The sequence below is a fragment of the Taudactylus pleione genome, unplaced genomic scaffold, assembly GCF_031769625.1.
Source record: "Taudactylus pleione unplaced genomic scaffold, aTauple2 ptg000121l, whole genome shotgun sequence".
Classification (NCBI taxonomy): domain Eukaryota; kingdom Metazoa; phylum Chordata; class Amphibia; order Anura; family Myobatrachidae; genus Taudactylus; species Taudactylus pleione.
In genome coordinates this window covers 6,683,566-6,697,898 of record NW_028284523.1, presented here as the reverse complement: position 1 = coordinate 6,697,898, position 14,333 = coordinate 6,683,566, and the positions used below count along the sequence as shown (strand labels likewise).

The 14,333-nt window shown below is 48.1% G+C and overlaps 1 protein-coding gene across 2 annotated transcripts in view; it reads right to left on the bottom strand.

Annotated features, from left to right (window-relative positions):
- CSE1L (chromosome segregation 1 like) overlaps nt 1-14,333 on the bottom strand; it is a 119,698-nt gene that overhangs the window by 71,201 nt on the left and 34,164 nt on the right. For both annotated transcript variants that reach the window (XM_088472171.1, XM_088472172.1), the window contains exons 14-15: nt 3,722-3,806; nt 136-197 (exon numbers count right to left, since the gene is read on the bottom strand). In XM_088472171.1, coding sequence (XP_088328297.1) covers nt 136-197; nt 3,722-3,806 — 147 coding nt within the window. The remainder of the gene's footprint in view (nt 1-135; nt 198-3,721; nt 3,807-14,333) is intronic.

The window sequence follows — 14,333 nt, the reverse complement described above, 5'->3', positions numbered from 1 at the left end:
ATGCAAGACCTCGATTAATTGGCTTTGATGCAGAAGGGCTGTTTACAAAGTGAAAAATTACAACGTAGGCTACTGTTCCAATTGAAGGATATTAGTCAATATGAGTACAGAATAAAATCACACAATACCAGTTACCTGATTCCTGAAAAACATAATATACTTGATTCCATCTGCTTTAAGAACGGGGTACTCATTAACTGCAGGGGGGAAAAAAAACAAGCACAAACCAATTATGTATGTATAGAACCAGATTAGTAATTTATACTTTTCAGTCCAACTAACATCTAAAATGTGAAGACTTGATTGTGAAAACTTAATTTTTATAGAGTTGTTAAATCCTTTCCTCTGAATCCATTAGGGGCGGGGGTAGTACAGGACAATGGAAAAAGAGCACCTCCAAGACCTCAAGAGAGAAAATTGCTACCGCCTCTGTCAAGAAACCAGGCCACTCCCGTTCCTGATGTACTTATTAACTACACAAATAATAAATAATTTGTCAATTTCACTTGACCCCTTACAAGGGTGTTAAGCTGGGTACACACGTAAAGATTTTCTGTCCAGCCATCCAACTAGATGATTGGTTGGAATGAAAATCTGGTGACGTATGGACAGTGTTCACCCCACGCTTTGTTGGGCGGTCCGCCCGGCAAAAATCCCCCACCGCCCGGCACTGAGAACTAGTGGCGGTGCAGCCAATGCATTGCACAGGGACCCGCACCCGCCATTAGTGTCCCAGGGCCCCACAAGTGTAGGGCAGACCGCAGTGAGTAGCGATCTGCCCTACACAGAAACAAACACACAGCCGCCAGCGGCAGCTGTGTGTTTGTCATAGCAGCGCAGCCAGCCAATGAGTGTCATACAGACTCCGATTGGCTGCTGCGGCCACGGAGGGAGCCGGCTAAAGCTCACTCATGAGCTCCCATTCCGGCTCCTTTCCCCGCAGTGGTTGATGGGAGAGATGTCATGACGTCTCTCCCATAGCGCAGAGCGGGCCGGGAGCAGCAGTCGTCGGCTGGAGCGGGGATCAGGTGTCTATTTTTTTTTCTTTTGTGAGTATGCATTACTGTATAAAGGGGGCTTCTACTGGGGGCACTGTATCATGTTGCTGCTACTGGGGGCACTGTATAGGGGGGGCTGCTACTCGGGGCACTGTATAGGGGGGGCTGCTACTCGGGGCACTGCATAAGGGGCCAGCCTGGGGGCACTGCATAAGGGACACTATTTAAGCCTGGGGGTACTGCATAAGGGACCAGTCTGGGGGTACTACTTCAGCCTGGGGGTACTGCATAAGGGACCAGTCTGGGGGTACTACTTCAGCCTGGGGGCACTGTATAAGTGCAAAGCTAAACTACAGGGGGCACTGTATAAAGGGCACAACTACAGGGGGCACTGTATAAAGGGCACAACTACAGGGGGCACTGTATAAAGGGCACAACTACAGGGGGCACTGTATAAAGGGCACAACTACAGGGGGCACTGTATAAAGGGCACAACTACAGGGGGCACTGTATAAAGGGCACAACTACAGGGGGCACTGTATAAAGGGCACAACTACAGGGGGCACTGTATAAAGGGCACAACTACAGGGGGCACTGTATAAAGGGCACAACTACAGGGGGCACTGTATAAAGGGCACAACTACAGGGGGCACTGTATAAAGGGCACAACTACAGGGGGCACTGTATAAAGGGCACAACTACAGGGGGCACTGTATAAAGGGCACAACTACAGGGGGCACTGTATAAAGGGCACAACTACAGGGGGCACTGTATAAAGGGCACAACTACAGGGGGCACTGTATAAAGGGCACAACTACAGGGGGCACTGCATAATGGGCACTTTTGACTTAGAGCCAGTGGGGGAGCAGCCCGAGACCTGTCGGGCTGGATTGGTAAGGAAGATGCCCCTTTTCCCGGCGCGCATAATTATGAAGGCCCCCAGCCAACTATTTTTGATGTCGCCCGGCTGGAAAAAATCTCTGGGAAGAAATCTGATGGGAGTAAATGATGATCAGCAATTTGCTCCTAAATGCCAGAAAACAGATGAAAATGGTTGTTCAGTCAAGTTAAATGTTTGATCTAAACAATTTGTTCAAACACAGTTTTTGTCCATTTTCCAGCGTTTGGGAGCAAATTGCTGATGTAATTTGCTTTCATACGTTACCAGAATTTCATTCCAACCAATCAACTAGTTGGATGGTTGGACAGAAAATCTTTACGTGTGTACCCAGCCTAAAGGCCCCCATACATCAGCAATTGATTGCAGCAATTGTGCAAATTTGCAGTCGATTTGTGTATAAAAACCTTTCCCTTTTTCAATCGATTGTGGCAATTCTGCAATCGATTGAAAAAGGGAAAGATTTTTAAACACAAATCGACTGCAAATTGCACAATTGCTGCAATCAATCTCTGATGTAAGGGGGCCTTTACCCTTTGATCCTGATAACTACAATCACGGAGTGAAGAAAGAGAGCCTGTATTACAAAATGGTGCTCCCCTCAGTAAAATAGCTAGCCAGTTAATATTTGCACCTCTCACAAATCTTAGGATAAGGTAGACAAGTAATGCATCTTTATAGGTTGGCAAATCTTCACACTAAAACCTTTAATTTAAGGAATGTTTCATAAGGCATTATAATAATCATAATAATGCCTTGCACATATTTCCAGATACATTTTAATGGCTGAAATAAGTCTTGTTTTAATTGCTGACAAAATGAAAACCTTAACAAACGTAATATTTCATATAGTAATTCACTGACTTATGGATACTACACACACAGACCCTGAAATTGCTCCAAATAACACTGTTCATTGCGCCACAGACTTTGCTACCTAGCACTGCCAAAAAACACTAATCCTAAGTACACTGCAAACTTATGCTGGGTACACACAGACAGACATATCGGCCGTTCCTTTGAACAGGCGATATCTGTAGTACATCGGTGGGTGTTTATGGAAGATATGTCTGTGAATGAGATCATGCATAGACATATCGCATCTGTCCTGAAGCACAGCCGATGCATATATATCGGCATGCCTAGCTGTGTGTACGGGTGACCTGCTGACCGCCCGTACACTTGCTGCAGGGACCCGCCGGTAACTGCCATCTCAACTAGGCGGGCAATTTAAATGCCTGTCCTGTTGTGATGTCAGCAAAGTAATATCAGCCTAAGGCACTTACCAATTGGTAGGTAGGTCGGTAGACCCGTCGACCAGGTGTGTACCCACCTTTAGATAGAGGAAAGTACACAAGCCAGGTCCGTTACTAGTGACCCTCACCATGCATGCACGAAGCTTAATCTGCAAGTATATACCAATTTCTGTTTGACAAAAATAAAAACTAGTACACTACCTGTAAACTTATTTACAAAAGTAGGAAAAGTAGCAGGAAAAAGCAAAAAAGGAAAGTATGCAGCACTGAAATCCCGCTAGGCATTTTTCTTCATATAGTGCAAAAGGGATAGTTGTAGGAGGACAGATCTGTACATCCTCTCTATGGCTGTGAATGTGTAAGAAAGTCAGCAAACAAGTAGCCATATGTTATACAGTATTTGTAAATGCAGAGGTTTATTATTTCTTCTTTCTACCACAAAATGTAAAGTACACATATAAAATCAAGTAATAGAATATGATTTCAATTATTTTATTTATAATAGCAATCACTAAGTTTATATGTTTTTCTTCTCTTAAACTCAACAATTACACCCCTTTGTCACTCACTATTAGAAGACTTTAGGTCGGGAAGAATGTGATTGACAAAGAATTCAGTTAAGTTGACAAGTTCATTAGCTTGTGTTATCCCATGCTGCAAGAAAAAAAATATATAGATTCAACAATTTACATGTAAAATATATATTTTTTTTAAATCAGGCATTTTTTATTAAAGAAAATTTCAAATTACAAACAGTGCAAAGTCATCGATTGTTTTATATGCAAACATTAATAAAAAAATAAAAAAAAGGAAATTTAGTAGCTTCTCCTAATATATCTGTATAGCAGAGTGCCTTCTACTAAAACCAACAGATGAAATACATTTGTATATCTAAAATTATACACAAATCGACAATTATATAGAACATGAGGAAAAAAACAAAAAAAAGGAAATCGTAATAGACGTCAGCAATGGATAGCATAGATATACTACGATATCAAATAGGGTATCAGATACCTGCATATGACAATAACTAATTCAAACCCAACCAAGCACATCCCACCTGCAGCAAGGCAAATCTATGCATCCACGATAGTACCAATAGTCCTACCCAGCCATGAATGACACCACATATCCCACTTATCGTGAAATTTGACATATTGTTCAGAGATTTAAACATATGTTTTTCATGTTTAATCACGTCATTTACCAAAGCTCTCCATTTAAACAAATAAGGGGAATCAGCCGTAAACCACGCATGAGCTACAATTACCTTGGTCAGTGCAGAGAGACACAGAATATATTGGTATAATACTAAAGAGTATGTTTCTTCTAAATCCAAACCGAATAAACAAATTTCAGGACTGAAGCTCGGCAGAGAAGGGTCTGTGAGTAAAATATCCCTCCAAACATGTTCCCAAAATACATGGACTAATGGGCAGTCCCACAGTAAGTGCCAAAATCCAGCATGATCCTCCCGACATCTAGGGCAGAGAGAGTCTTCCCTAAGACCAGCATGGTACAGAAAAATGGTTGTGCGATACACTATGTAGAACATAAAAATGTACCTGTTGATATCTAACACAAGGTGTAGTATATTTAATCGACCCTAACATTTGTGACCAGTGTTCATCAGAGATAGGACAGATATCCGCTTCCCATTTTAACATAAGGGGCGTAAACAATTCTTGAAATAGTCTATCATTAAAAGCAGCATAGATAGATGATACTCTACCCCTAGAACCCAAAGTAGAAATCAAAGACAGGAGACGGTGAAAGTGTAGGAGTAGCAACGGCAAACTGTTCGTACAGCATGCCGCAATTGCAAATACCTAACAAAGGCTGTATTAGGAATATTATATTCAACTTGTAGCTGCTGAGACGACTTAAAGCCTCCATTGTCATACACCTGGCCTATACACTTAACACCCTTCAGGAGACACATGTTATCCGACGATAGCTTAAATAGTTCATAAAAAGGTGTTGTTAAACCATAGAGGAGAATCAGCATCGAAGTCAGACCAATCAAAAAGGGTATGGGCGTAACGCAAACCAACAGAGCCTGACGTAGTAAAGGGGGCAATCCAGAAGTAGACATGACAGAAAGTAAAAAAAAATAATAATAAATAAATAAAGGAGTAAAGAAGGATCCAATCCGTTCAACCAAAAACCCCAGCATCGTTAAGCCAGCAGAGCCGGACACCCAATCATACAGATGAACTAACTGAGCAGCTATATAATAGAACCTAAGATTAGAGAGGCCTAAACCTCCAGAGGTTTTAGTTTTATAGGGGGCTTTAATGGACACACTGGCAGGACCCTGACCCCAAATGAAGGAGGAAAGGATACTATCAATAACAGAAAACACCCTTTTGGGGACATACTGTAGACTGGAGAGTGCTGCAAAATATACAAATACCTGGGCTGAATAGACATCTTAAATAAATGTATACGTCCCAAACATGACAGAGGCAATTTTTGCCAAACATGGACTTTTGCTTTAAAATTAGTTGTTATGGGATCAGTATTTTGCGATATATATTTTGAAGCTAGGGGTATAATCCAAACTTGCAAATATTTCAAATTTTACGGTCCACTGCAAGAGACAAGACAGCCGCTCTTGTTCAGGAATGCGGCCTGAAATAGTGAATAAGTTAGACTTATCCCAATTAATAAGTAGTCCTGAGTAGACACCAAACATTAATAATGCGCAGCATCGACTAACGAATTCCCTGAATCCTCTAAAAACAGGAGCATATCATCATCATACAGGGCCACAACATCCTCAACCACACAATACCTCGAACATCGGGATCTGCACGTAATAAACAGGCCAATGGCTCAATAGCCATAGCGAAAAGAGCAGGGGACAACGGGCAACCCTGACGAGTCCCCCTCGCTAAGGGAAAAGGAGATGACATATACCCATTAACAGACACTCGAGCTGCTGGAGAAGAATACAGGAGTTGAATCCAGTGAATAAAACTGGGCAAAAGGCAAATTTACGGAGCACAGCCCACAAATAGCCCCACTCTACCAAATCGAAGGCCTTGGCGGTGTCCAAAGACACCACCACTGTCTCCTCCCCGAGCAGATCACTTCTCTGCAAATGGTAAAACAATCTGCGAAGATTCTGGACTGTAGACTTCCCCGGCATGAAAACGGTCTAGTCAGGGTGAATGAGTGAAGTAATTACTAGGCTCAAACGTGTAGCAAGTATCTTAGCTAGTATCTTGATATTTGTGGTTAACAGCGAAATAGGACGATAAGATTCAGGGAGAGTAGGATCCTTCCCAGGCTTAGCTAATACAACTATAATTGCTTCAGACATTGAAGGAGAGAGGGATCCCCAATCAAATAGAGAATAAATACATTCAATAAATAAGGAATAAAAAAAAAATCCTTAAATTTTCTGTACACCTCCACAGGAATCCCATCACAGCCAGAAGCCTTGGAGGTGGGGAGGGAAGAGATAGCAACCTCAATCTCCTCCACAGTGAATGGAGCATCTAGACATATAATAGCTTCCTGAGAGAGCTGCGGCAGGACAATTCGGTCCAAATAGTTCTGAAGCTGGTCATCAGAGTAGGAAACCCTGGAAGCGTACAGAGAAGAACAATATTTACAAAATACCTCAGAGATGTCAACCCCCGAATAACACGGCAGACCACGAGAATCAAGAATGCACTGTTTAAAATTAGAATGGGAGTCCGCTCTCGCCAAGAAAGCCAAATAGCCACCACCAACCTCAGCCTGAAAATACTGGTTATGCCTAGGGAAAAGTAGTCTATGTTTGGATTTTTCAAGAAGATAATCAGACCACTCAACCACAACTCACGATCAAGCGGCGATTGAGATAGGATATAGAGTCTCCAATTGGGAGCACAAGATGGGATTATACATTTTAATTTCAGAGACTCTTTTAATGAAAGAGCCCTGCATATATGCCTTAAATGCATCATGCCTAACAGTCGGATTTGGGTGAGAAAGATTATCTAATTGAAAGCCCTCCCATGCTGTAACAAGGTCAGAACCAGCCCCCATCATGGATAGCCAAAATGGGCGCAGTTTCCAATACCTGACCCACCTATCCAGAGACATGCCCAAATTAAGTGATACAGGAGAATGGTACGAGACACCTCTGGGCAAATAATGTACCTCCGATATCATGGATAATATATCAGGGGAAATCAATGCTAGATCGATACGAGATAATGTATGGAAGGAAGTGGATTGACAGGAATATTGAGCGGCAGATTGATTCCTGCAACGCCAAACGTCAATCCAGCCCAATTCAGCAATGAGATTAGCAAATAGAGTGGGAGAAGGACAGGGCAAGGAAGAATCAATACCCTCCTTCCACCGGCCCAATCGATGATCCATGACATTATTAAAGTCTCCCAAACATATCACAGGGGTACCAGGGGATTGAGCGACAAATATGTAAGACTTCATTATTATACGGAGGAGGAATATAAACAGCCAATATATAAAGGAGGACATGGTTAACAGTAGTCCGGAGGATAACAAACCGCACTTGGGAATCAACTAAACTAGATTCTAGGTGAAAGTGTAATGAGCGGTACACCTGTCAAATGTGGAATGATACATGTGCCCAACCCAGGGTTTTTTAAAGTGCCAACACTTTGCTACCATATAAATAACAAGAGATATGGTAAGAACTTACCTTTGTTATCTCTGTTTCTACGAAGTCCATAGGGTCCACAGGGTGACCTTGGGGTATAGCTGGATCCTGGATCCTCGGGCACCACGGAGTTAAAGCTTTTAGCTGCTCCCAGGATGCACTTGGGTCCAACCTCCCCTATACCCCGCCCCCGAGCCACAGGCACCTCAGTTGGTAAGCAGCCCAGGCCGGAGGAGGAGACGAAACAGAGAGAAGGAAGACTGGAACACACAAGAACCATACTCACAGAAATGGGAGACGGAAAACCGGTGACCAGTCACAGAGCCCATATGAAGCCAGGTGCGTCAGGGCGGGTGCCCTGTGGACCCTATGGACTTCGTAGAAACAGAGATAACAAAGGTAAGTTCTTACCATATCTCTTGTTTTCTACTTCAGGGTCCATAGGGGTCCACAGGGTGACCTTGGGGATGTCCCAAAGCAGTCCAACTAAGGGCGGGGACGCTCCTGTGCTGATAGGAGAACCCGGCGCCCAAAGGATGCATCCTGAGAGGCAAAGGTGTCAAACGCATAGAACCTCAAAAAGGTCTGAATGGAAGACCAGGTGGCCGCCTTACAGAGCTGAACAGCAGAGGCGCCACGGCTAGCAGCCCAAGAAGGGCCCACGGACCGAGTGGAATGAGCCTTAACAGAGGCTGGAACAGGTAAACCCTCCTGCATATAAGCCTCAATAATAACAGAACAAAGCCAACGGGCTAGAGTCTGTTTGTTGGCAGGCCAACCCCTCTTGTGAAAACCAAAGAGGATAAACAAAGAATCCGACTTCCTCACAGAACTAGTCCGGTCCACATAAACCTGGAGTGCCCTTACAACGTCTAAGGAAGTCTCCCCAGCCGAAAGATCAGGTGACTGAAAGGCTGGTACAACAATTTCCTGATTAATGTGGAACCTGGAAACCACCTTAGGCAGGAAATCAGGACGAGTGCGAAGCACCGCTCTGTCCTGATGAAAAATCAGAAAAGGGGGACGACAAGAAAGCGCCCCCAAATCAGAAACCCTCCTGGCAGAAGCAATTGCCAAGAGGAAAACAGTTTTAAAAGTTAGCCACTTGAGCTCCACTGACTCCAAGGGCTCAAAAGGAGGACCCTGTAAGGCCCTAAGAACCACCGCCAAATCCCACGGGGCCACAGGTGGCACAAAGGGAGGCTGGATTCTCAAAACACCCTGGAAAAAGGTGTGTACGTCCGGCATAGCAGCGATCCTGCGCTGGAACCACACCGACAGACCAGACACGTGTACCTTCAGTGAAGAAAGACGTAATCCTAAGTCCAAACCGGACTGAAGGAAAGCCAGAATACGCGAAACTCGGAACACCTGGGGATCATAGTTTCTGGCCTCACACCACTGAAAGTAAGTGTGCCACACTCTGTGATAGATCCTCGCGGAAGCAGGCTTGCGCGCCCTCAGCATGGTGGTAATAACGGAGCTAGAAAAGCCCCGAGACCTCAGGACGGCTGTCTCAAGAGCCACGCCGTCAAAGATAGTCGACCCAGATCCGGGTGAAGACAGGGCCCCTGAGACAACAGGTCCCGCCGTTGAGGTAGGAGGTACGGAGCGTCGATGGACAGGCTCCGCAGATCGGAGTACCACGGCCTTCTGGGCCACGCTGGGGCCACCAGGATCAGTGTGCCTCCGTCCTGTTTGAACTTGCGCAGGACCCGAGGCAGCAGAGATATCGGAGGGAACAAGTAAGCCAGTTGAAACAGCCATTTCACCGACAGCGCGTCTATCAGACTTGCGCCTGCGTCCCTTGTCCTTGACCCGTACACAGGCAGCTTGTGATTGTAACGGGACGCCATCAGGTCCAGCTCTGGCAGCCCCCACTTGTCCACGAGTAGTTGGAATACCTCTGGATGAAGCGACCATTCCCCGGGATGCACATCGTAACGGCTGAGGAAGTCTGCCTCCCAATTGAGGACTCCTGGGATGAAAACTGCCGAGAGAGCTGGAAGATAGCGCTCCGCCCAAGCCAGGACGCGGGACACCTCCGACATCGCAGCTCGACTGCGAGTCCCTCCCTGGTGATTGATGTACGCCACCGTGGTGGCGTTGTCTGACTGCACCTGAACGGCCCTTCCGTGAAGAGCGGTGCCGGATGACTGCAGGGCTCTGTATACTGCCCGCAGTTCCAGGATGTTGATGGGAAGAATCGCTTCCTCCGCCGACCAACGACCCTGAAGTGACAAGGAGCCTGTCACCGCCCCCCAACCCCGGAGACTGGCATCTGTCGTGAGCAGAACCCATTCCGGGATCCAAAAGGGGCGCCCCTCCAGGAGATGCGCTGTCTGCAGCCACCAGGCTAGGGACAGACGCACCTCCGAGGACAACACCAGCATCTGAGAGCGGATCCTGTGTGGCAATCCGTTCCATTCTGAAAGAATCAGCCCCTGCAGGGGCCTGGAATGGAACTGGGCAAACTCCACCATGTCGAATGCCGACACCATGGACCCCAAAACTCTCATCGCTGAGTGCACCGACACTCTGCCACTGCTCAGACAACTGTGAATCCGCAGCTGTAAGGAGGAGACCTTCTCTGGAGTCAGAAAAATCCGTTGCTGACGAGAGTCCAGCAGGGCCCCCAAATGAACCATCCGTTGTGATGGGATGAGGGAGGATTTCTTCCAGTTGATCAACCAGCCGTGCGCCTGTAGACAAGCGACCGTCAGGTGGAGATGCTGGATCAGTACCTCCTGGGAGCTTGCCAGCAAGAGGAGGTCGTCTAGATACGGTAGCAACCGTATCCCCTGGCTCCGAAGGTGAGCCGCCATGACCGCCATCACCTTGGTAAATACCCTTGGTGCCGAGGAGAGACCAAAGGGTAGAGCCCTGAATTGGTAGTGTTTGTGGAGAATAGCAAACCGCAGAAACCGTTGGTGCGATGTTGCTATAGGCACATGGAGGTAGGCGTCCTGGATATCCAGGGAGACCATATAATCCCCTGGTTCCATCGCCAGTATGATGGAACGCAAAGTTTCCATCCTGAATTTGGGAACCCTGAGAAACCTGTTCAGGGACTTCAAATTGAGGATGGGGCGATGAGAGCCATTGGGTTTCTGCACCAGAAACAGCGTAGAGTAATACCCCATCCCACGTTGAGACTGTGGTACGGGTATAATGACCCCCGCCGTCAGCAAGGCCTCTATGGCTTCCTGAACCTGCAAGGCCTTGGTTTTGTCCTGAGAAGGACTTGTGCAAAAAAACTGGCAAGGCGGCCTGTGCCGAAAAGACAGGGCGTACCCCTGGGAGACCACTTCTCGCACCCAGGCATCCGTGGTTGTATTGTGCCAGCACTGGGCGAATTGAAGAAGTCGGCCTCCCACTCTGGGGTCCCCCAGAGGGAGGCCCGTCCCATCACGCAGAAGGCTTATCTTCTGGCTTGGAAGAAGGGCGCCTAGCACTCCAGGCTTGCTTCTTTGGCTTTGAGGCGGTCTTGGGTGCGGACTGCCTCGGGAAGGACTGACCCTTTGCCTTGCCCTGAACCCGAAAGGAACGAAACGCTGAGCTCCGGACCTTAGCAGGTGTAGTAGCTGAAGGGAGGAAGGCTGACTTGGATTTTGCCAGGGTATCTACTATTTTGTCCAGGTCCGGACCAAATAGTAATTCCCCATTAAAAGGTAAGGCCTCCAAGCCTTTCTTTGAATCCGCGTCTGCTCTCCAAGACCGCAACCACAAGGATCTACGAGCAGACACTGCTGCTGCCGAAACCCTAGAGGTCAACAGGCTAGCATCCAAAGATGCTTCTCCAATGTAGGAGGCGGCATCTCTCATCTGTCCTAACAACGCCCTCTGGACGTCCGGAGATTCATCCGTAAACGTGTCCTCCAAGGCGTTGGCCCACCCCTCAATGGCCTTGGCCACCCAGGAGATGGCCATGGACGGCCGGGCTACAGCCCCTGAGAGAGAATAAATAGACTTTAGACAAGTCTCCACCTTCCTGTCCGTAGGATCCTTCAGCGAGGATATAGATGGCAATGGCAAAGTAGCACTCCTGATGAGGCGTGTTACATGGGAATCGACTGCAGGCGGAGTTTCCCATTTCTTACAATGCGCTTCCGGGAATGGATAATTGGACGCCAAGCGTTTCTGTGGCAGGAAACGCTTACTGGGCGTCTGCCAGGCCACCGCCATGTGATCAGTCAACTGATCAGACAAGGGGAATGCTGTAGAAGTAACCTTAGCTTTTTTAAAACTAGGATACCTTGACTTGGGAGCGGGTGCCTCATCCTCAATCAGAAGAATAGCCCGCACCGCCTTAACCAGAGCCCGCACATTGATGGAAGACTTAGTGTCTACCTCCTGGACTGAGGCATCTGAGGCTGAGTCATCCTGTACCTCACCATCATCCGAGAACCCCTCAGAATCCGAAAGATGCGCAGCCTGTGCCATGACTGAGCGTTTAGACGCCCTGGAGGGCACGTCACTGCGCAACATCGACTGAAAAGCCGAAGATGCTGCCGCCAAATCTTGGACAGTGTGGGAAAGCGCATCCACCCAGGGTGGAGGAGCTGTCACAGGAGCCTGAAACGGCACCACAGCCGGCTGTGCCACAGGGGTGGACTGAATATACATTGGCAACCCCGCATAGTGACCAACAGGCTGAGACCCCGGGGGAGTCTGCAATAATTGTGGGACACCCGGGGAATGGGGGATGGCAGGCTGGGGCAACGCCCTAGTAGGGGCGGCAGTCGGGACCGACAGACGGTCCGCGATGGACACCAGCACCTGGGAAAACATCGCCCATGGTGGCTCCTGCGAAATGGGAGGTTTAGACGTACCAGGGACCGCCTGGCACCGTCCGCACAGGCCGTCCTGTGACAAATCCTCCCTATCCACTCCTGCAGAACAGCGCCTGCAGGAGAACAATGCTGGAGCCCCGGAGTGCTCAATCTCCTCCTCAGACATGACTTAGGAAGAAAACGTGCGCACTCACCAGTGTGCTGAACAACAGCCCACAATATGGCACCGTGTAGCACACAACTGTATGTGACGGACCTCACAAATACGTGATCTATATAGGTGAGGTCAGTAGAAACACCCTTCCCCCGCACACCTGTAGGGCTTGTAGGAGAAGGAAAGGGATAGGTACAGGCTGACAGTAAGTAGAAAAAAGACACAGACAGGCAGCACTAGCAAAAGTCACATACCATGCAGGAAGATATACTCACTGCACCTTTCCACTACAATCAACCTGCCCAGATTCAGTGTCTGGGAGGGCTATAGCGCTGTGTACACTGTCCTTCTGCAGGGGAGAGGTACACAGGGGGACCGGTCCGCGTGCTCCCTGAGAGTATCCACACTGCCACAGAGAAAATGGCCGCTGGAGACCTCAGAGGAGGAGTGGCCGTGTATCTGCAGCTCAGCGACGCCAGACTCCGAGCTGAAAGGCGCGCTGAGCTGAGGGGAGGAGCCGCTGACAGGGAAGGCTTCCTCCCCTGGCTAGCATATTTAACCCCCAAGGTTGCGGCATCCCGCTTGCCGCTTAATTACCCTGGTGGTCTAGTGGTCTGGCGGGGTATGCCTCCGATGGAGGGGGGGCCCGCCGCCACCGCTAGCGCCCCCGGTCTGTCCCCTAGAACCGGGGGCATGGGACTGCATTTGAAAGGAACCCGCGCACCGCCGCTAATCAGCGGTGCGCGGCTTACCTGATCTCCCCGGCGTCTTCCGGCAGCAGTCCCGGGGGAAGCCAGAGTCCGGCTAGTACAGACTCTGGCTTCCCCCGCCGCGATCCCCAGTTCAGTGCTGGCGTCGCGGCGCCAGCAGGGAGAAGGAGCGGCAGCGTGGGCGTCTGTACAGACAGCCCAGCGCTGCCGCTCTGGAGAAAAAAACTATAGTCAAAAAAATAAATAAATTTAACTAAGTTAAAAAAGCTTTAGGGGGCTGCTCCTGCAGCCCCCCCGCAGGGTGACCCGACTCCGGCCGGGCACCATCTTAAACTGAGGTGCCTGTGGCTCGGGGGCGGGGTATAGGGGAGGTTGGACCCAAGTGCATCCTGGGAGCAGCTAAAAGCTTTAACTCCGTGGTGCCCGAGGATCCAGGATCCAGCTATACCCCAAGGTCACCCTGTGGACCCCTATGGACCCTGAAGTAGAAAAGTTTCTGAAAGACAATTTCAGCGTGATATTTCTTAATTTGGGACATAACAAGAGAACGCTTAATTTTAACATTCAAACCCCAAACATTCCAACCAAGGAGGCAGAGATCACCAGCATCCGCAATCACGGGATATCACAGAAAACAATAAATACAGGATAAAATAAGACAAACCGGAAACAGAGAGGGACCAAAATGCAGTGGGAGAGCTCAATGCGGGCCGAACATCTGTGTCAGCAATGGTTAATATAGTATACCTTGAGAAGCACCAAAAATTGAGAGAAAAAATTACACATATGCACTGATAAAAAAAAAAAAAAAAAACTAACCCATCCCTAACCCACCCTGTATAGCCTTCAAAACCTAGTCCCCATGCCTCCCCCCCCCAA